General features: G+C 48.8%; 1 protein-coding gene across 2 annotated transcripts in view; it reads left to right on the forward strand.

The window, feature by feature from the left end:
• kif6 (kinesin family member 6) overlaps nt 1-23,038 on the forward strand; it is a 705,324-nt gene that overhangs the window by 447,660 nt on the left and 234,626 nt on the right. For both annotated transcript variants that reach the window (XM_085997944.1, XM_085997945.1), the window contains exon 15: nt 22,086-22,141. In XM_085997944.1, the coding sequence (XP_085854070.1) occupies nt 22,086-22,141 (56 nt within the window). The remainder of the gene's footprint in view (nt 1-22,085; nt 22,142-23,038) is intronic.

The following is a 23,038-nucleotide window of genomic DNA, read 5'->3' on the forward strand; positions in this document are numbered from 1 at the left end:
AGTCCTATCACCATCTCGTCTCATTTTGAATACCTCTTAATGTATCTTCAGTTCTCTTTTGTTCTCTCCCAGCCCCCAAACTGGTCTTTTAACCTGATCATTTCCTGTGCTTCTTCAGTCTTGACAAAGGGTTTCGACCTGAAACGTTGACTCTGTTTCTCTCCACGGATGTTGCCGGGCCTGCTGAGTTTTTCCAGCATTTTCTGTTGTTATTAAAGGAGTCACTCCTTGTCCCTTAGCACCTGACTCCGCATAGTTGCTTGTAGGTATTAGTAGAAAGACAAGGTGGCTGACTGGTTCTGTTCAAAGACAAATAAGATATAAACAGAAATGTTTCTATAAATTAAAGGCATCTAATAATCAACTAAACAGAGTTGAGTACAAGGAAAAGCTAAAGAACACAAAGGCTGCTATTAGATAAGCTAAAAGACTAATGGAAGAGAGGATCGTAGACATTTGTAGGCCGTCAGGTCCAGGGGATTTGTCGGCTTTTCGTCCCAGTAGCACACTCGCCTCTGAGTCAGTAGGTTGTGGGTTCAAGTCCCACTCCAGGGACTTGAGCACATAAATCTAGGCTGACACTCCAGTGCAGTGCTGAGGGAGTGCTGCACTGTGGAAGGTGTTGTCTTTTGGATGAGACGTTAAACCAAGACCATGGCTGCTCTCTCAGGTGAACGTAATAGATGCCATGGCACTATTTCGAAGAAGAGCAGGGGAGTTATCCTCGGTGTCCTGGCCAATATTTATCCCTCAATCAACATAACTAAAACAGATTATCTGGTCATTATCACATTGTTTGCTGTGCACAAATTGGCTGCCGCATTTCCCACATTACAACAGTGACTACACTCCAAAAGTACTTCATTGGCTGTAAAGCACTTTGAGACGCCCGGTGGCCGTTCTTTCTTTCTTCATTAGTTTCTCTAGTACTTTTTCTCTACTTATATTAATTACGTTAAGTTCCTCACCCTCATTAGACCCTTGGTTCCCCACCATTTTTGGTATGCTTTTGTGTCTTCTACTGTGAAGACAGATACAAAATATTTGTTTAATTTTTCTGCCATTTCTTTATTCCACACAATAATTTCTCCTGTCTCATCCTCTAAGGGACCAGTGTTTACTTTTGCTACACTCTTCCTTTTTACATACTTGTAGAAACTCTTGCAATCTGTTTTTATATTTCTTGCTAGTTTTCTCTCATTCTATATTTTTCCCTTTTTATCAGTTTTTTGATCATCCTTTGCTGGTTTCTGAAACTCTCCCAATCCTCAGGCTTACTACTTTTCTTCGCAACATTATAAGCTTCTTCTTTCAATCTAATGCTATCCTTAACTTTTTAAATTAGCCACGCATGGATCACTTTTCCCGTGGAGTTTTTGTTTCTCAATGGAATGTATTTTTGTTGAGAGTTATGAAATATTTCTTTAAATGCTAGCCACTGCGTATCTACCGCCATACCTTTTAATCTATTTTACCAATCTACCTTAGCCAACTCTCCCCTTATATACCTATGTAATTGGCTTTATATAAGTCTAAGGGGGAGAAATTCGGTATCGCCCCGTTTGGGGCGCTAGTATTGGCGGTGCGCAAAGTTTAGCACCAGGCGCAATTTATCGCCACCTCGAGCGATATTGGGTAGCTGCGCCCCTGAAGGTGATCACGGCGCTAAATCAGGCGCTGCACGGGAGTCTTAAGGCGCTACCCCAGCGGCGCGACGCAATTTCTCTGCGGGCGGGCGCAGTGCAGGTGCTGTCAATTATCGATTTCAGCCAGACACGCTGGCGCCGGCCAGCTCTTAAAGGGGCGGATTGATTATCATCTCCAGCCGCACCCTGCGCCTCGTAGGCCTCAAACTCGGCGGTAACCTACCTGTGGCGTCGACAACTGCATCAATATGGAGAGGGCCAGGGAGAGAGCGCAGCGCTTCAGCGAGGGGGCATTGGATGCTCTGGTTGGCGCGGTGGAGCACAGGCGGTCTGTACTCTACCCAGAGAATGGCAGGAGGCCGCAACACAGCGACTATCGCAGAGCTTGGAGGGAGGCTTCCAACAGAGTCACCTCCAGCAGCATGGTTCCCAGGACTCCTGTGCAATGCAGGAAGAAGTTCAACGACCTCACTCGGGTCGTCAGGGTGAGTGCCTTTTTCAGAATCATCTTCATCCCTCCATCTGGACCTCACTTTATGGCCAGAGGGTTTGCAAAGCCCCAATGGCCAGCTGTCATCCAGCACCCATGGCCCTTTCTGGAAACACACATGCACTTTCAGCTCTGTGCATAATGTAAGGGCTCCTGGACCATGGGAGGCATGTCATGCCAGATCAGGGAAAGCATAATGTAAGGGCTAATCGACCATGGGAGGCATGTCATGCCAGATCAGGGCAGCATAATGTAAGGGCTAATCGACCATGGGAGGCATGTCATGCCAGATCAGGGCTGCAGGTTTCATCACACCCCGTCCTTTCTCTTGCAGGCCAAGCTGGCCAATAATAGAAGGCAACAGCATCGGACCGGAGGAGGCCGGCCTCACCTGCAGACCCTTACAGACCTGGAGGAGCGAGTCCACCGGATTGTGGCAAGCCGGATGATTAGCCCCGTCGCCTCTGGAGATGCCGACCCCATTGTGGACAGCAATAGTAAGGTCATCACCTTTTTGACCTCTCTCCTTCCACTTGTTCCCCACACCAGCATGCTTTTTCACTCTCGAGCCAACTCAGAGCATTGCAGCACTCATGCATCCCTTGCTGCCACCCTGTCCTTTCGCTAAAGCCACTCTTGAACCTCCCTGCTTTCAGATGCTGCATCACCAGCTCGGGAGGCGGGCCCTCAAGCTGCCAGTGCGAGTGGCTCTGGAGGCAACGAGGAGGAGGAAGCCGGACCATCCGTACCACCCTCAGGCGAGCCAGCCCATGCCCAGACTGGGGAGACGCCTTCCCCGGAGGGGAGCTGGGGGGAATGGTCTGAGGAGGATGCAGCTCCAGGACCCAGCGGCCTGCAGCAACGCGAGGGGAGTAGGGAAGCTCGGGGGCCGTCTCCCCGAAAGGCGAGTTGGGCCGCGAGTGCTGCTGCACAGAGCGCAGAAAAGGTGCATGCCCTTGCAGAAATGAGCGCCCAGGCTGGGCTGAGGCACACTTAGCTCATGGCTGCAGTGGCAAGGATGCCCGACTCCATTGAGACACTGGCAAGGAGTGTCCAGGACTTCGGCGCAGCACTGGCAAGGATTCTCCAGGACTTCGGCGAAGCACTGGCACCTGCCACGCAAGTGCTGAGTGCTGCCACGCAGTCAGTGGCTGGTCTCATGCAGACGCAGATTGAGGCCACGCAAGCACTGATTGCTGCCACCCTCGCTGGATCGGGCAGGATTCCCCGGGGCCCTCACCGCGCCACAGCAGGCCAGCAATCTGTGCACCAGCCGATTGCTGCGCATGCTGCGGTGCTGCCCCGTCCGAGTGCCAGTGTGTCGGCCGACCAGGGAGCTGCTGTCCGCTCTCAGGATGACAGCATTCCTGATGCCACCACTGGCACTTCTCCACTGCAGCTGCCACCACCTATAGGACAGACTGCTTCCGCCCATGCGGAGTTGGAGCAGTCAGCAGCTGGGCCCTCCAGGTCCAGAGCTGGTCCAGGCCGTACCTCAAGGGCATCTGTGGTCTCAGTTTCGGACAGTCAGCAGGCCTCCCCCAGCCTTGCTGCAGCCACTGGGGTCCCATTACGGAGGAGCTGCAGGGCGGGAAGGGGGCAATTCCGCAAGGGAAGCAGATCACCATCGAGGGGCAAAAAGTAGGAGGTACTGCTAAATTATGTTATTTCTTTCATTCAAGGCCGAGGATGCTGGTCTGAATGTTGGTTATGTTTTGGACATTGTCTCCAGGGTGTGAGAGACAGTTATGTTTTGGACATTGTCTCCAGGGTGTGAGAGACAGTTATGTGGCAGTCTGTTTGTTTTGCTGTTTGTTTCCATTGCTTTGTCATGCGGGAAGGATACACATTTTGTTAAATAAAGAAGTTTATTTATTCACAATGTCCATGCCTGTTCTTTGCACTAATTGTTGCCTTGACCGGCTTAGGGGTAGCAGAACGGTTCCATTCATGCTCTTGGAATGGCAGAAAGTATTCCCTCAGAGGGGCCTAGAAGCGACTTGCTATAAGCCTCTGACGGACGGCCCTTGCTGTTTGTGCCTCCCTCACGTCTTGGTGCTCCTCCTCCTCCTCCTCCTCTGCTGGTGCTCCAATGTCTGCTGGCATTGGCTGGGTCCTGAGGATTGCCAGGTTATGCAGCATGCAACACACAACCATGAAGTGGGAGACTCGGTCAGGTGAGTACTGAAGGGCTCCTCCGGAATGGTCCAGACAGCGGAACCGTTGCTTCAGCGCACCGACTGTGTGCTCAATGATGTTCCTGGTCGCTTGATGGCTCTCGTTGTAACGTTCTTCAGCAGGGGTGCTGGGTGAACGGAGCGGGGTCATCAGCCAGGGGCACAGAGGATAGCCCTTGCCCCCGAGAAGCCAGCCTCCTGGGTGAGCCGGGGCTTCGAAAAGGTCTGCCACAGAAGTCTGGCGCAGGATGAAGGCGTCGTGGCTGCTGCCTGGAAAGTGGGCATTGACAGCGAGTATCAGCTGTCGGTGGTCACAGACCAGCTGCACATTCAAAGAATGGAACCCCTTTCGGTTGCGGAAATCCTCCGCATTCTCTAGAGGCGCCCGCAAAGCCACATGCATGCAGTCAGTGGCACCCTGCACCATGGGGAAACCCGCTATCCTTGCAAAGCCCTCTGCGCGCTCTCGCTGCTTGTCTGGGGTCATTGGGAAGGAGATGTACTGCCATCTCCTTTTAAAGAGGGCATTAGTCACTTGATGGATGCAGCAATGCACCGCGAACTGAGATGTTGGCAATGTCCCCAGTAGCGGCCTGAAAGGAGCCGCTGGCATAGAAGTTTAGAGCCACAGTGATCTTCACAGCCACCGACAGAGATGTCCTGCACCTTAGTTGAGGGTGCAGATCTGGCTGAAGCAGCTGGCAGAGCTCAGTGACCACCTCCTTACTGAAGCGCAGCCTTCGGAAACACTGCTCCTCCGACATGTTGATATACGAAAACTGTTGGCGGAAAACCCTGGCAGCGTAAGGTCTCGTGTGCCGACGTCTGTAGGCCCTCCTCCGTCTGGCCATGCCTGCCACTCTATCCCTGCGTCTCTGTGCCCTGTCAATATGATTGAGAAGGACGACGTTCCCATCCAATGCAGCCCCCATAGTAAGTGCGCACTGAAAGTTATGCTGGTTGAGAAGCTTACCAACTGCAAAGTTATGTTCAGAAGGCTAAAGTTCCTCAGCCAGCGCTGGCTCACTGCAGAAATGGCTCTCCGTTTGTCTCTGAGCAACTCTCTCTCTCACAGAAGGTGTGGTCCAAAAATGGCCACCACTAATGATCCAGGAAGAGACCCCTTTAAATAGCGCCCCCCCCAGCCCGACAGCGACTGGGAAACGTTCAAGGTAACCTGTCCTTGTTAGCGCCACTGAATTTCCGGTCCAGGGCGCCCCAAGGGTGTTGCACACTGAAATGACGTCATGATCTGCGGGCGCAACGGTTTAGCGCCGGCGCTAAATGTCCGCTCAATTTGGGAAGAGGCGCAGGGTTCGCTGCGCCCGGGCACTAGTTGGTTAGCGCCCCACTTCTCGACCTCTTTAGGTGCTAATGGGTGGCGCAACCAACTGAATTTTTCCCCCTAAGACTTTAGTTTCGGACTTAGGCAAGTCACTCTCAAACTTAATGTGAAATTCTGTCATATTATCACTCTACTCCAGAAGATCCTTTACTATGAGATTGCTAATTAACCCTGTCTCATTACACAATGTAAGATCTATAATAGCCTGTTCCCTGGTTGGTTCCATGACGTATTGTTCTAGGAAACTGTCCCGAATGCATTCCATGAACTCGTCCTCCAGATTACATAGAAACATAGAAGATAGGAGCAGGAGTAGGCCATTCGGCCCTTCGAGCCTGCTCCGCCATTCAACGAGATCATGGCTGATCATCCAAACCCTACACCGACAGCCATCCCACCCAAGCCCCATCCCAGTAACCCCACATATTTAATCCCCCCTAACACTAAGGGCCAATTTTTTATCATGGCCAATCAACCTAACCCGCACATCTTTGGACTGTGGGAGGAAACCGGAGCACCCGGAGAAAACCCACGCAAACACGGGGAGAATGTGCAAACTCCACACAGACAGTCACCCGAGGCCGGATTTGAACCCGGGTCCCTGGCGCTGTGAGGCAACAGTGCTAACCACTATGCCACCGTGCTAATTTGATTTGTCCAGTCTATATTAAGCTTAAAGTCCCTCATGATTATTGCATGACCTTTGTTACAAGCTCCTACTATTTCTTGATTAATATTCTGTCCAACGGTATAGCTATTGTTAGGGGGCTTGTATACTACTTCCACCAGTGTTTTCTGCCCCTTGCTATTCCTTATCTCCACCCATACTGATTCTACTTCCCGATCTTCCGAGCCAAGATCCTTTCTCTCTACTGTCCTTATGTCATCCTTTATTATCAGGGCTACCCCCCACCCATCCTTTTCCATTCTGCCTGTCTTTTCGAAACGTCAAGTACCCTGGAACATTTAGTTCCCAACCTTGGTCACCTTGCAACCACGTCTCTGTAATGGCTATTAGATCAAATCCATTTATCTCTATTTGTGCCACTAGTTTGTCTATCTTGTTATGAATGCTTCGTGCATTCAGATAAAGAGCCTTCAATTTAATTTTTTTTACCATTATTCCCTGCTTTGACCTTATTCTCTGCTGCACTGCTACCGTTAAACTCTCTGTCCCTTCCTGTCACGCTCTGCTTATTTTTACCCAAATCGCTACACTGCTCTGTTGCCTTGACCTTTCTCTTTAGATTTCTAAAATTTCCCCTCACCTGACCCCTCCCCCACCCTTTTTTAGTTTAAAGCCTTATTTACAGCCCTAGTTATTTGATTCACCAGGACGCTGGTCCCAGCCCGGTTTAAGTGGAGCCCGTCCCAACGTAACGGCTCCCTCTTTCCCCAGAATTGGTGCCAGTGCCCCATGAATTGAAACCCCTTCTTCCCACACCACTCTTTGAGCCACGCATTTAACTCTCTGCTCTGCTTGACCCTATGCCAATGTGCGCGTGGCTCAGGCCGTAATCCAGAAATTATTACCTTTGAGGTTATGCTTATTAATTTAGACCTTAGCTACTCAAACTCCCTCAGCAGAACCTCATTCTTAGTTCTACCTGTGTTGTTGGTTCCTACGTGGACCATGACAACTGGATTCTCCCCCTCCCACTCCAAGTTCTTCTCCAGCCACGAGGAGGTATCCTTAATCCTGGCACCGGGTAGGCAACACAGCCTTTGGCACGCTGTTTTGCGGCTGCAGAGAACAGGTATCTATCCCCCTGTCCCCTACCACTACCACGTTCCTTCCTTCTCCCCCCACTTGGATGGCCCCCTGTACCACGGTGCTGTGGTCAGTTTGTCCATCCTCCCTGCAGTCCTTTTCCTCATCCATACAGGTAGCAAGTGCCTCGTACCTGTTGGACAAGGTCAAGGGCTGCGGCTCCTCCATCACTACATCCTGGGTCCCCATACCTGCCTGACTCGCAGTCACACTCTCCTGTCCCTGAACACTGATGAACTCTAAAGTACTACTTAACCTTAAGGTTGTGACTGCCTCCTGGAACAAAGTGTCCAGGTAACTCTCCCCCTCCCTGATGCATCGCAATGTCTGCAGCTCGTAGTCCAGCTCAACAACTTTGAGCCGAAGTTCCTCGAGTTGCAGACACTTATGGCAGATGTGGTTGCTCGGGATCGCGATGCTCACCACAAACTCCCCCATGCTGCAGTTACGGCACACTACTTGCTCTGCCATCTCTAACCTTGTTTTATTTATTAATTAATTAGTTGAAGCTTTTATTTGGTCAATATTTTAGTTTTATTTGATTATTTTATCTAGCTTAGGTTATTAATTTAACAAGTATGAGCAAGTTACAGTTTCTCAGTTCTTAATTTAACCCCTTTCCCTAACTTGGAGAGCAAAAAAGCTATAATACTTACCAACCAATCAACTACCTGCTCTCCTGTGACGCCACTGTAATTTTGTTGTTGTTTTTGAATTGGAGCCTCGTCACTGCCGCTGCTTTAATTCAGGTCTGCTCTCGAGCTGCTCTTTATCCTCTCGTCACTGCTTTAATTCAGGTCCGCTCTCAGGCTGCTCTTTATCCTCTCGTCGCTGCTTTAATTCAGGTCCGCTCTCGGCCCACTCTTTATCCTCTCACCGCTGCATTAATTCAGATCCGCTCTCGGGCCCTCTTTATCCTCTCGCTGCTGCCGCTGCATGTGCTGTGCAAGCCCCCAGCCCATATTTTTATTAGCTCACTGCACTCTGGGTTGGTTCCTGTAGACTGGAAGGAGGCTAATGTAGTCCCCATCTTTAAAAAAGGTGGCAAGATGGACCCAGGTAACATTAGTTTGATATTAGCAATAGGAAAGGTGCTTGAGGTAATCATTAGGGATGCAATATATGATTGTTTGGATAGAGCGGGACACATTAGGGACACCCAACATGGATTCATAAACAGGTCATGTCTTACAAATCTTTGAAGAAGTTACGAAGTTGGTGGATGAGGGAAGCCCAGTAGACATTGTTTACTTAGACTGCCAAAAAGCTTTTGATATGGTACTACACGAGGCTTCTCTACAAGATTGAAGTCTCTGGTATTAGTGGTAATATATTGAGCTGGATTAAGAACTGGCTGGCAGGACTTGGGCAAAAAAGTAGTTACAGATGGATTTGGATCTGTTTGGAGACCAGTCACCAGTGGTGTCCCGCAGAGATCGGGGTTCGGACCGTTGCTCTTTACTATTTTTATTAATGATCTGGATGTAGGTGTTGGGGGCACGAGCTGCAAATTTGCAGATGATACTAAGATCTGTGCGAGTGTTAGGACTGTAGAAAATGCTTGTTTGCTTCAGGCAGATCTTAATGTGTTGGGAGATTGGGGTCATGACTCGCAAATGATGTTTAACCTGGATAAGTGTAGTGTTATGAACATTCATACACCCTCAGGGAAATGCATTAAGGAAGGTGGAGAAAGAAAGAGATCTGGGCATTCTAATGCATACATCTTTAAAAGTACATGAGCAATGCTGTGAAGTGATAGCTAAAGCAAATAGGGTGTTGGGGTGCATTTATAGGACAAATGAATATAAGACGAGGCATACTATTTTGTCCTTGTACAAGACCTTGGTCAGGCCTCAATTGTAATACTGTGTCCAGTTTTGGTGGCCTCACGTGGGGGGTGATAGTGAGGCTTTGGAAAGGGTGCAGAGGAGGGCAACTAGACTAATTCCCAGTATAAAGTATCTTAGTTATCAAGATAGGCTAAAAGAGTTGGGAATCCACTTTAGAGAAGCGTAGATTTAGGGTAGATCTGATTGAGGTTTATAAGATGATAAAGGGAATAGATTGTGTTCCAGTTGACAGTTTGTTCCAATTAAATAGGTTAGGCAGGACCAGGGGTCACAATTTTAAGTTGTGTAAAGCCAGATCTAGATGTCAGGAGGTGGTTCTTTTCTCAGAGAATACTGGACCTCTGGAACAGGCTGCCGTCTCATGCGGTGGACGCCTACTTGCTGAATTCCTTCAAGTGAGAGCTGGACTTTTTTGTTTGAGGTGGACAATACCTCTTATAAAAGGTAAGGATCTCAGGGAATTCATAGCTAGAGTGATCTCCTGAACTAGTTTCGATCACCTAGATGGGTTGGAGAGGAATTTCCCACCTTTTTCCACCCCCAAATTGACCTGGGTTTTTATCTTTTTTCACCTCTCCCAGGAGGCCACATGGTTTTGGGTGGGTGGGGAGTGTGTATATTGTGATACTCAAGGTGTTAGAATTGTGTGCGACAGGCTGGATGGACCAGAGGGTCTTTACCTGTCCATCATTGTCCGTATGTTCATATGAAATGAAGCCTGGGAGAAGGAACTAGAAGCTTAGCACGAATGAGTAGACAGACGTGTGAAGACAAGCCCTGGTCCAGATGAAATGCATCCTAGGTTACTAAGGGAAGTAATGGTGGAAATTGTGGAGGCTCTGGCCACAATCTTCCAATCCTCCTTGGATATGGGGTGGTGCCAGAGGACTGGAGGACTGGTGGAAGCAGATTCAATAGTAACATTTAAAAGAGAATTGGAGAAATACTTGAAGGGTAAAAATTTACAGGGCTATGGGAAAAGAATAGGGGAGTGGGTCTAATTGGGTAGCTTGACCAAAGAGCTGGCATAGACATGATAGGCCGAATGGCCTCTTTTTCTGCTGTATCGGTCTATGGTTTTATTCTATGAAGCATAGAATTGAACACATGCAAGTGAAAGTGCTACTTATTACTTAAAATGCTGCATTTAGCGTGGAAATAACAGAGGCCAGTTGCTGAAGGTGTGGTATTGACAAAACCAAATATAATCACATTACTATGGGGATGACACCTCCTGGAAGAATTATAGGACGGACAGTTGAATAAATTGGACCAGATATTGGGATGTAAACTGAAAAACAGATCTAAAATTGTTTGCCTTCGGAATTACCCTGGAAGAGGTGCACGAATCTATCAATCTCATAAAAAATTTACTGTTGACCTAGTCTCAACAGCTTTTTGGGGAGCGAGTTCCAGATTTACACTCTCAATGATGGCCAAGATGCCAGAAGAATTTTCAAATGGTACCATAAGATCTTTTACTTCCACCTGAAAGAAAGATATAGCCATGTTGCATCTGAAGGACGGCACCTCCAACACACATGTAAAGACTTGCTACAGTTGGATGGATTATATTTTGAGCAGTTTTTGTGCTTGGCGACACTTGGAAAATCAAAGATTAACACAAAAACTAGAAGAAGGGATAATAAAAAGTCATGTGGCTCGTCAAAGCTCATCTCTCTATATCTCCCCCCACCCCTCCCCATCGAGGTCGTCATCGTACGTGTCTTCACACTGATCCCTTTGGGGAACTGTATGAAGTGGTGGAAGGATTTCTGGCTGCGATTAACGCTCCCATCGAGGTGTCCAGTTGCATTTTCAATAGCCCCAGTTTTTCTTGTTTGGAAGATTATTTAAAACATTTAGCACTCATTGACTAAAGAAGTGTTACTGTTGAATCTAGCATTAATAAAGGAATACTCCAGCCAGTGGCAATTTCTTTCATACACTCAGAACCATCTGCTAGGACTCATATTTAACATTAGCATGCCAGTTCCATTTCCAACTTGAATAACTCAACATGCTTTCATACACGAATCATGACGTTAAAAATAAAATCCCAACCATACTGTGTTTGTAAATGAATGTGGTCAGATTATCATTACCACAACTGCAACTGCATTACAACTCTGAATTAAGGCTCATTAATCACTCCCTTTAAAAAAAAGCCGTGGGAAATAAAATATTATTCTTGTCTCATGTGAAACATGTAGTGTAGTTAGAAGTTCACTCTGTCCGTGAGGTGCTTAGCTATTGGGTAAATTGATGTATGGCCCTGAAATTCCTTGGGGGTTCCACCAGTCTGCTGCCGGACCTCTGGCTGCTTCCAGTAGTTTCCTAGTTGCGTAGTAAAGGGGCAGAACCCCTGTTCTCCCCTTAGAATGCAAAATGATGGCAAGGAGATGGAGCCAGCCATGGCGACTTCCTGCACCAGAAATTTCCACTCTTTAGGCTCATTTGGGATCTGGTGTATCAGCGGAGTCTGGTATGCCAAGTGAGTTGAGTTGTACCAGCCTCCTTATGGCATGTCGGCACCACTGGTCTGAACCTCTGAAGAAAGCCCTCCAATTTAGCCCCCGAACACAGGGACTGAGGAGGACGTGGCTAGGGTAGGCGGCGAGTACAGAAGTTTCTAGCTGGCTACCCCTTAGAATAGGCAGATGCCGGAGATGTGCCCAAAGTAGCTACCTTTCCCCATGCTAACTGAGGTGCCCTTCCAGTGACCCCACAAACTCTGGCAGGGTCAGCACTGGTTAGCCTGACCTAGTGTGACTGCCGAGATCACAACCCCCTTTACGTGTGAAAGGGCAGCCCTTTTTTCCTAACAAACAAAAACTTTTAATAAGAAAATTCTTTGTTGATATTCAGAATCGTGATGATTTTGGCCAGGTACTCATTGTTCTGGTTTTGGTTACTTTTCTAGATGGCTGTGGGGATTAAGAGGTTAGGTTTCCTTTTACATCCAAGCTCTCCTATGTGGAAAAAAAATCTTACAAGTCCTCTAAAAAAAAAAAATCCTATTTTATTCCTTCTCCATGGAGGCCCGTTAGTCTTCTATTGGCTGAGTAAAGCACGGAAATTAATGCATTTTGGTAATGTCAGCCAAAAGTTGAGCATTTGTGAAGTGTATCTGCTTCCTACCACATAACAGCTCATCAGAAATTGAGTAAGAATAGAGGAAGCTTGTGAGTTGTCTGAACACAATTCAAATACATCAACACAACAACAACTTGGATTTTTATAATGTCCTAAGGCGCTTCACAGGAGCGATGTCAGACACCAAGCCACATAAGGACAGATGAACATAAGCTTGATTTAAGGAGCATCTTAAAGGAGGAGAGAGAGGTGGAGAGGTTTAAGGAGAGAATTCCAGAGCTTAGAGCCCAAGCAGGTGGAGGCACGGCCGCCAATGGTGGAGCAATTCAAATTAAAACCCTCCCCATCCTCAGGCTTACTACTATTCTTTGCAAAATTATAAGCTTCTTCTTTCAATCTAATGCTATCCTTAACTTCTTTAGTTAGCCACGGATAGATCACTTTTCCTGTGGAGTTTTTGCTCCTCAATGGAATGTATTTTTGTTGAGAATTATGAAATATTTCTTTAAATGCTAGCCACTGCGTATCTACCGCCATACCTTTTCATCTATTTTTCCAATCTACCTTACCAACTCGCCCCTCATACCTATGTAATTGTCTTTATTTAAGTTTAAGACTCGAGTTTCGGACTGAGGCAAGTGACTCTCAAACTTAATGTGAAATTCTATCATATTATCATTCTGCTCCAGAGGATCCTTTACTATGAGATTGCTAATTAACCCTGTCTCATTACACAATATAAGATCTAAAATAGCCTGTTCTCTGGTTGGTTCCATGACGTATTGTTCTAGGAAATGGTCCCGAATGCATTCCATGAACTCGTCCTTCAGACTACATTTGCCAGTTTGATTTGTCCAGTTTATATGAAGATTGATGTCCCCCACGATAATTGCATTACCTTTTTAAAAAAAAATGTATTTGTTCATGGGATGTGGGCGTCGCTGGCAAGGCCAGTATTTATTGCCCATCCCTAGTTGACCTTGAGAAGGTGGTGGTGAGCCGCCTTCTTGAACCGCTGCAGTCCGTGTGGTGAAGGTACTCCCACAGTGCTGTTAAGGAGGGAGTTCCAGGAGTTTGACCCAGTGACGATGAAGGGTCGGCGATATACTTCTAAGCCAGGATGGTGTGTGACTTGGAGGGGAATTTGGAGGTGGTGGTTTTCCCATGCGCCTGCTGCCCTTGTCCTTCTAGGTGGACGAGGTCGCGGGTTTGGGAGGTGCGGCCGAAGAAGCCTTGGCGAGTTGCTGCAGTGCATCTTGTAGATGGTACACACTGCAGCCACGGTACGCTGGTGGTGGAGAGAGTGAATGTTTAAGGTGGTGGATGGGGTGCCAATCAAGCGGGCTGCTTTGTCTTGGATTGGGTTGAGCTTCTTGAGTGTTGTTGGAGCTGCACTCATCCAGGCAAGTGGAGAGTATTCCATCACACTCCTTACTTGTGCCTTGTAGATGGTAGAAAGGCTTTGGGGAGTCAGGAGGTGAGACACTCACCGCAGAATACCCAGCCTCTGACCTGCTCTTGTTGCTACATTATTTATGTGGCTGGTCCAGTTAAGTTTCTGGTCAATGGTGACCCCCAGGATATTGATGGTGGGGGATTCGGCGATGGTAATGCTGTTGAATGTCAAGGGGCGGTGGTTAGACTTGTGTGGCAGGAATGTTACCTGCCACTTATCAGCCCAAGCCTGAACGTCGTCCAGGTCTTGCTACATGCGGGCATGGTCTGCTTCATTATCTGAGGAGTTGCGAATGGCACTGAACACTGTGCAGTCATCAGCGAACATCCCTACTCCTGACCTTATGATGGAGGGAAGGTCATTGATGAAGCAGCTGATGATGGTTTAGCCTAGGACACTGCCCTGAGGAACTCCTACAGTGATGTCCTGGGGCTGTGATAATTGGCCTCCAACAACCACAGCCATCTTCCTTTGTGCTAGGTATGACTCCAGCCAGTGGAGAGTTTTCCCCCCGATTCCCATTGACTTCAGTTTTACTCGGGCTCCCTGATGCCACACTCGGTCAAATGCTGCCTTGATGTCAAGGGCAGTCACTCTCACCTCACCTCTGGAATTCAGCTCTGGTCCATGTTTGGACCAAGGCTGTAATGAGGTCTGGAACCAATTGGTTCCTGTGGAAACCAAACTGGGCATCAGTGAGCAGGTTATAGGTGAGTAAGTGCTGCTTGATAGCACTGTCGACGAGACCTTCCATCACTTTGCTGATGATTGAGAGTAGACTGATGGGACGATAATTGGCCGGATTGGATTTGTCCTGCTTTTTGTGGACAAGACATACCTAGGCAGTTTTCCACATTGTTGGATACATGCCAGTGTTATAGCTGTACTAGAACAGCTTGGCTAGAGCTGTGGCTACTTCTGGAGCACAAGTCTTCAGCACGACAGCCGGGAAGTTGTCGGGGCGCACAGCTTGGCTTCTGTGATGGTGGGGACCTCAGGAGTAGGCCGATATGGATCGTCCACTCGGCACTTATGGCTGAAGATGGTTGCAAATGCTTCAGTTTTTTCTTTTGCACTCACGTGCTGGTCTCCACCATTATTGAGGATGGGGATATTCATGGAGCCAGCTCCTCCTTTTAGTTGTTTAATGGTCCACCACAATTCACAACTAGATGTGGCAGGACTGCAGAGCTTTGATCTGATCCGTTGATTGTGGGATCGCTTAGCCCTGTCTACAGCACGATGCTTCTGCTTTTTAGCATGCATGTAGTCCTGTGTTGCAGCTTCCCCAGGTTGGCACCTCATTTTTAGGTATGCCTGGTGCTGCTCCTGGCATGCTCTTCTACACTCCTGGCCCCTTGTCTTGATGGTAATGGTAGAGTGAGGGATATGCCAGGCCATGAAGTGACAGATTGTGATGGAATACAATTCTGCTGCTGCTGATGGCCCACAGCACCTCATGGATGCCCAGTTTTGAGCTTCTAGATCTGTTCTGAATCTATCCCATTTAGCACGGTGGTAGTGCCACACAACATGATGGAGGGTGTCCTCAGTGTGAAGACGGGACTTCGTCTCCACAAGGACTGTGTGGTGGTCACTGCTACCATCTGCAGCAGGTAGATTGGTAAGGACGAGATCAAGTAGGTTTTTCGCTCGTGTTGGTTCTCTCACCACCTGTTGCAGGCCCAGACTGGCAGCTATGTCCTTCAGGACTCAGCCAGCTTGGTCAGTAGTGGTGCTACCGAGCCACTCTTGGTGATAGACATTGAAGTCCCCCCATCCAAGTGCTTCTTCCAAGTGGTGTTCAACATGGAGGAGTACTGATTCATCAGCTGAGGGAGGGTGGTAGGTGGTAATCAGCAGGTTTCCTTGCCCATGCTTGACCTGAAGCCATGAGACTTCATGGGGTCCGGAGTCAATGTTGAGGACTCCCAGGGCCACTCCTTCCCGACTATATACCACTGTGCCACCGCCCCTGGTGCATCTGTCCTGCCTGTGGGACAGGACATACCCAGGGATGGTGATGGAGGAGTTTGGGACATTGGCTGAAAGGTATGATTCCGTGTCAGGCTGTTGCTTGACTAGTCTATGGGTCAGCTCTCCCAATTTGGGCACAAGTCCCCAGATGTTGGTGAGGAGAAATTTGCAGGGTCGTCTCTGCTGGGTGTGCCGTTGTCATGTCCGTAGCCAGTGCCGAGGTCGATGCCGGGTGGGCCTTCTGGTTTTATTCTTATTGTTTTTTGTAGCGGTTTGTTACAACTGAGTGGCTTGCTAGGTCATTTCAGAGGGCAGTTAAGAATCAACCACATTGCTGTGGGTCTGGAGTCTTATGGCTGAAGATGGTTGCAAATGCTTCAGTTTTTTCTTTTGCACTCACGTGCTGGTCTCCACCATTATTGAGGATGGGGATATTCATGGAGCCAGCTCCTCCTTTTAGTTGTTTAATGGTCCACCACAATTCACAACTAGATGTGGCAGGACTGCAGAGCTTTGATCTGATCCGTTGATTGTGGGATCGCTTAGCCCTGTCTACAGCACGATGCTTCTGCTTTTTAGCATGCATGTAGTCCTGTGTTGCAGCTTCCCCAGGTTGGCACCTCATTTTTAGGTATGCCTGGTGCTGCTCCTGGCATGCTCTTCTACACTCCTGGCCCCTTGTCTTGATGGTAATGGTAGAGTGAGGGATATGCCAGGCCATGAAGTGACAGATTGTGATGGAATACAATTCTGCTGCTGCTGATGGCCCACAGCACCTCATGGATGCCCAGTTTTGAGCTAGACCAGGTAAGGATGGCAAATTTCCTTCCCTAAAGGACATTAGTGAACCAGACGGATACGACATTCCGATAGTTTCATGGTCACCATTACGGATACTAGCTTTTATTCCAGATTTATTTAATTAACTGAATTTAAATTCCCCAGCTACTGTGGTGGGATTTGAACTCACGTCTCCGTATCATTAGTCCAGGCCTCTGGATTACTATTTCAGTAACATAACCACTATGCTACCTTTGTTACAAGTTCCTACTATTTCTTGATTAATATTCTGTCCAACGGTATAGCTACTGTTAGGGGGCCTATATACTATCCCACCAGTGTTTTCCGCCCCTTATTATTCCTTATCTCCATCCATACTGATTCTACTTCCCGATCTTCCGAGCTGAGATCCTTTCTCTCTACTGTCCTTATGTCATCCTTTATTATCAGAGCTATCCCTCCCCCTTTTCCATTCTGCCTGTCTTTTCAAAATGTCAAGTAACCTGCAACATTTAGTTCCCAACCTTGGTCACCTTGCAACCACGTCTCTGTAATGGCTATTAGATCAAACACATTTATCTCTATTTGTGCTACTAATTCGTCTATCTTGTTACAAATGCTTCGTGCATTCAGATAAAGAGCTTTTAATTAATTTTTTTTACAATTCCCTGCTTTGACCTTATTCTCTGCTGCACCGCTACCATTAAACTCTCTGCCCCTTCCTGTCACACTCTGCTTATTTTTACCCAAATCGCTACACTGCTCTATTGCCTTGACCTTTCTCTTTAGATTTCTAAATTTCCCCTCACTTGACCCCTCTCCCAGCCGCCCCCTTTTTTTTGTTCAAAGCCCTATCTGCAGTCCTAGTTATTCAATTCGCCAGGACGCTGGTCCCAGCCCCAGCCCCAGGTTTAAGTGGAGCCCATCGCGATGGAACAGCTCCCCCTTTTCCCCAGTAGTGATGCCAGTGCCTCATGAATCGAAACCCCTTCTTCCTCAACCCTGGCACCGGGCAGGCAACGCAGACTTCAGGACTCTAGCGGCTGCAGAGAACAGTATCTATCCCCCTGACTATACTTACCACTACCCCATTCCTTACTTCTCCCCCCACTTGGATGGACCCCTGTACCACGGTGCCTTGGTCAGTTGCCCATCTTCCCTGCCGTCCTTTTCCTCACCCATACAGGTAGCAAGTACTTCGTACCTGTTGGACAAGGTCTAGGGCTGAGGCTCCTCCATCACTACATCCTGGGTCCCCATACCTGCCTGACTTGCAGTCACACCCTCCTGTCCCTGACCACTGACGAACTCTAAAGTACTACTTAACCTAAAGGGTGTGACTGCCTCCTGGAACAAAGTGTTTCGGTAACTCTCCCCCTCCCTGATGCATCGCAATGTCTGCAGCTCGTACTCCAGCTCAACAACTCTGAGCCGAAGTTCCTCGAGTTGCAGACACTTACTGCAGATGTGGTTGCTCGGGATCGTGATGCTCTCCACAAACTCCCACGTGCTGCAGTTACGACACACCACCTGCCCTGCCATCTCTAACCTTGTTTTATTGATTGATTAATTAGTTAAAGCTTTTATTCAATCGATATTTTAGTTTTATTGTTTGATTATTTTATCTAGTTTAAGTAATAAGTACTTGCAAGTTACAGTTTCTCAGCTTTTAATTTAGCCCCCTTCCTTAACTTAGAGAGCAAAAAAAAAGCAGTAATACTCACCAACCAATCACCTACCTGCTCTCCTGTGACGTCACTCTTGATTTTTGTTGTTGTTGTTTTTGAATCGGAGCCACTGCAGCTGCTTTAATTCAGGTCCGCTCTCGGGCCGCTCTTTATCCTCTCGCCGCTGGCGCTGCTTTAATTCAGGTCCGCTCTCGGGCCACTCTTTATCCTCTCGCCGCTGGCGCTGCTTTAATTCAGGTCCGCTCTCGGGCTGCTCTTTATCCTCTCGCCGCTGGCGCTGCTTTAATTCAGGTCCGCTCTCGGGCTGCTCTTTATCCTCTCACCGCTGGCGCTGCTTTAATTCAGGTCCGCTCTCTGGCCACTCTTTATCCTCTCACTGCTGGCGCTGCTTTAATTCAGGTCCGCTCTCGGGCCACTCTTTATCCTCTCACCGCTGCCGCTGCTTTAATTCAGGTCCGCTCTCGGGCTGCTCTTTATCCTCTCGCTCTTGCTGCTGCTTTAATTCAGGTCCACTCTCGGGCCACTCTTTATCCTCTCACTGCTGGCGCTGCTTTAATTCAGGTCCACTCTCGGGCCACTCTTTATCCTCTCACTGCTGGCGCTGCTTTAATTCAGGTCCGCTCTCGGGCCACTCTTTATCCTCTCGCTGTTGCTGCTGCTTTAATTCAGCTCCGCTCTCGGGCCGCTCTTTATCCTCTCGCTGTTGCTGCTGCTTTAATTCAGCTCCGCTCTCGGGCCGCTCTTTATCCTCTCGCTGTTGCTGCTGCTTTAATTCAGGTCCGCTCTCGGGCCACTCTTTATCCTCTCGCTGTTGCTGCTGCTTTAATTCAGGTCCGCTCTCGGGCCACTCTTTATCCTCTCGCCGCTGGCGCTGCTTTAATTCAGGTCCGCTCTCGGGCTGCTCTTTATCCTCTCGCCGCTATTGCTGCTTTAATTCAGGTCCGCTCTCGGGCCACTCTTTATCCTCTCACTGCTGGCGCTGCTTTAATTCAGGTCCGCTCTCGGGCCACTCTTTATCCTCTCACTGCTGGCGCTGCTTTAATTCAGGTCCGCTCTCGGGCCACTCTTTATCCTCTCGCTGTTGCTGCTGCTTTAATTCAGCTCCGCTCTCGGGCCGCTCTTTATCCTCTCGCTGTTGCTGCTGCTTTAATTCAGGTCCGCTCTCGGGCCACTCTTTAACCTTTCGCTGCTGTTGCTGCTTTAATTCAGGTCCGCTCTCTGGCCACTCTTTATCCTCTCGCCGCTGGCGCTGCTTTAATTCAGGTCCGCTCTCTGGCCACTCTTTATCCTCTCGCCGCTGGCGCTGCTTTAATTCAGGTCCGCTCTCGGGCCGCTCTTTATCCTCTCGCCGCTGCCGCTGCTTTAATTCAGGTCCGCTCTCGGGCCGCTCTTTATCCTCTCACTGCTGGCGCTGCTTTAATTCAGGTCCGCTCTCTGGCCGCTCTTTATCCTCTCGCCACTGGCGCTGCTTTAATTCAGGTCCGCTCTCTGGCTGCTCTTTATCCTCTCGCCACTGCCGCTGCTTTAATTCAGGTCCACTCTCGGGCCGCTCTTTATCCTCTCGCCGCTGCCGCTGCTTTAATTCAGGTCCACTCTCGAACCGCTCTTTAACCTTTCGCTGCTGTTGCTGCTTTAATTCAGGTCCGCTCTCTGGCCACTCTTTATCCTCTCGCCGCTGGCGCTGCTTTAATTCAGGTCCGCTCTCGGGCCACTCTTTATCCTCTCGCCGCTGGCGCTGCTTTAATTCAGGTCCGCTCTCGGGCCACTCTTTCTCCTCTCGCCGCTGGCACTGCTTTAATTCAGGTCCGCTCTCGGGCCACTCTTTATCCTCTCGCCGCTGTTGCTGCTTTAATTCAGGTCCGCTCTCTGGCCACTCTTTATCCTCTCGCCGCTGTTGCTGCTTTAATTCAGGTCCGCTCTCTGGCCACTCTTTATCCTCTCGCTGCTGCCGCTGCTTTAATTCAGGTCCGCTCTCTGGCCACTCTTTATCCTCTCGCCGCTGTTGCTGCTTTAATTCAGGTCCGCTCTCTGGCCACTCTTTATCCTCTCGCCGCTGTTGCTGCTTTAATTCAGGTCCGCTCTCTGGACACTCTTTATCCTCTCGCCGCTGTTGCTGCTTTAATTCAGGTCCGCTCTCTGGCCACTCTTTATCCTCTCGCCGCTGTTGCTGCTTTAATTCAGGTCCGCTCTCTGGCCACTCTTTATCCTCTCGCCACTGCCGCTGCTTTAATTCAGGTCCGCTCTCTGGCCACTCTTTATCCTCTCGCTGCTGCCGCTGCTTTAGTTCAGGTCTGCTCTCGAACCGCCCTTTAACCTTTCGCTGCTGCTGCTGCTTTAATTCAGGTCCGCTCCCTCCCTCAGTTTAACCACCTCCCCATGACATTCAATGGCGAATTCACCACCATCAACATCCTCGAGGGTCACCATTGACCAGAAACTTAACGAGACCAGCCACATACATACTGTGGCTACAAGAACAGGTCAGAGGCTGGGTATTCTGCGCCGAGTGCCTCACCTCCTGACTCCCCAAAGCCACCATCTACAAGGCACAAGTCAGGAGTGTGATGGAATACTCTCCACTTGCCTGGATGAGTGCAGCTCCAACTACACTCAAGAAGCTCAACACCATTCAGGATAAAGCAGGCCGCTTGATTGGCACCCCATCCACCACCTTAAGCTTTCATTCCCTCCACCACCGGCGCACCGTGGCTGCAGTGTGCACCATCTACACGATGCACTTCAGCAACTTGCCAAGGTTTCTTCGACAGCACCTCCCAAACCCGTGACCTCTACCATCTAGAGGACAAGGGCAGCAGGTACACGGAACACCATCACCTCCAAGTCCCCCTGCAAGTCACACATCATCCTGACTTGGAAAAATATCACCGTTCCTTCATCGTCGCTGGGTCAAAATCCTGGGACTCCCTCCCTAACAGCACTGTGGGAGTACCTTCACCACACGGACTGCAGCGGTTCAAGAAGGCAGCTCACCACCACCTTCTCAAGGGCAATTAGGGATGGGCAATAAATGCTAGCCTTGCCAACAACACCCACATCCTGTGAAAGAATTATAAAAAACTAGTACTATACACCAGTGTTAAAGACTGACAGACCTGTACCCACCAGTTCTGTACCCCAGTGTTATACAGTGAGAGAGCAGTACCCACCGGTCCAAATTTGGGCCTCGTCATAGCCCTGGTGAAGGCACTCTCTTTGGCAGGAATTTGTGCTGGAAAAGAGGGACAGAAACAGAAATGAAGCTGCAGGCCTGGCCTGAGGGGGCACGGTGCAAGGCCCACCACCAGATTCTTAGAGCATCGCTGCATCTGGGTGCCCTTCCAGGGTAATGACAAGAAAATGAGGCAGGAACGACCCCTCCTGCCTCAATATCGATTGACTTGCGCCAGTTGCTGGCACAAGGATGGCCTAGGTTTATTACTTTGGGGTAGACCTGGAAGGCCCAGTCTTTTGACTTTGGGAAATACCAAGACTCAGTGTCACAGGTGTCCACCCCAAATTTTCTGCCATTCTTACCCAGGGATTGAGCATTCTCTTGGTGCCGTTGACAGTAAAATCGGCTCCTATATTAAAATTAAAATTAATGTAGTCCAGGGTGAGTCCGTGCTCCTTATTGTTTGACAAGGGAAAATATAAGGAATGAGAATTCCAGTGAACAAAATAATCAAAATTAATGTGTTCTACATCTACCAGTGAGCATTTACTAATCATAGACCTTATCCTTAGAGGGATCCTTTACTTGATCCTTTCTTATTTTCATCTTATCCCATTTGTTTTGTTTTCACCAGGTTCACGGAAGCAAAATCACTTGGAGAAAAAGTGAATCAGGCCAGGAATAAGATTAGTGAGTACCCATATTATGTTCAAACAGCATTACATTACAAAAAATACCTCACTAATGTGGGTAGAATCATGAAAATAAAGATTAAGGGTGAGAAATTGGCTAACCCCAGTAAACGGGTGTGGGGATTCCAGTACGCAGTGAACTCGTGCTTGTTCATTGCGTTGCAGGCAGCACGTTAAATTGGTGCTGGCTGCTCTTTTAAATGATTGCTGCATGCAGCCAGTGCTCCCTGCGGTGTTCATTGGCTGCCCGCATCAGCTGGTGGCCCGATATTGTGAGTGGTTAGCGCTACTTGAAGGCAGCCTGCACCTCTTAAAGGGGAGGTGTATTGTGGCTACAAAAAGTGGTGGGAGTCATTAGAAAACTGAATGTGCTCTGATACTTTGAGCAATGGCTGAACATGTGACAGAGCTAGCACCAAGATTTTCAGACAATGCACTGCAGGTCTTGGTGGAAGAGGTGGAAAGAAGGAGAGACGTCCTGTATCCACAGCCACCAGCTCAGACAGGCTAAGATAGAGGAGGGATCTGCACGTGGTGAGACACCAGGCACAAGTTGCAGGAGCCAGCGCCGGTGAAAGGAGGGCGAGGTCTGATGGCCGATGTCTCAGCTTCCATTGCAGCACAAACAGCTTCCATCAAAGGTCTGAGTGCTGCAGTGGAAACTCAGACTTCTGCCAACATGGCTCTGGATACCACTCTTCAAGGAGCTTCAAGGGCGTCAAAGCAATCCATCAATCTGTTTTCCAACAGATCAGTAGGATTGCCGCAGCGCTGCCCTAGGAGAGTGACAGTGGCTCCATAGGAGCACAAATCTGCTGACCTCTCAGATTGACAGCATTCCTGCTCCCACCCCGCCACTCCACCAGTCCCCTTGCTGTTGCCTGTCAGCCGGCTA

The sequence above is a fragment of the Somniosus microcephalus genome, chromosome 9 (assembly GCF_052327205.1).
Source record: "Somniosus microcephalus isolate GS21.2 chromosome 9, FLI_Smic_1.0, whole genome shotgun sequence".
Taxonomy (NCBI): Eukaryota; Metazoa; Chordata; class Chondrichthyes; order Squaliformes; family Somniosidae; genus Somniosus; species Somniosus microcephalus.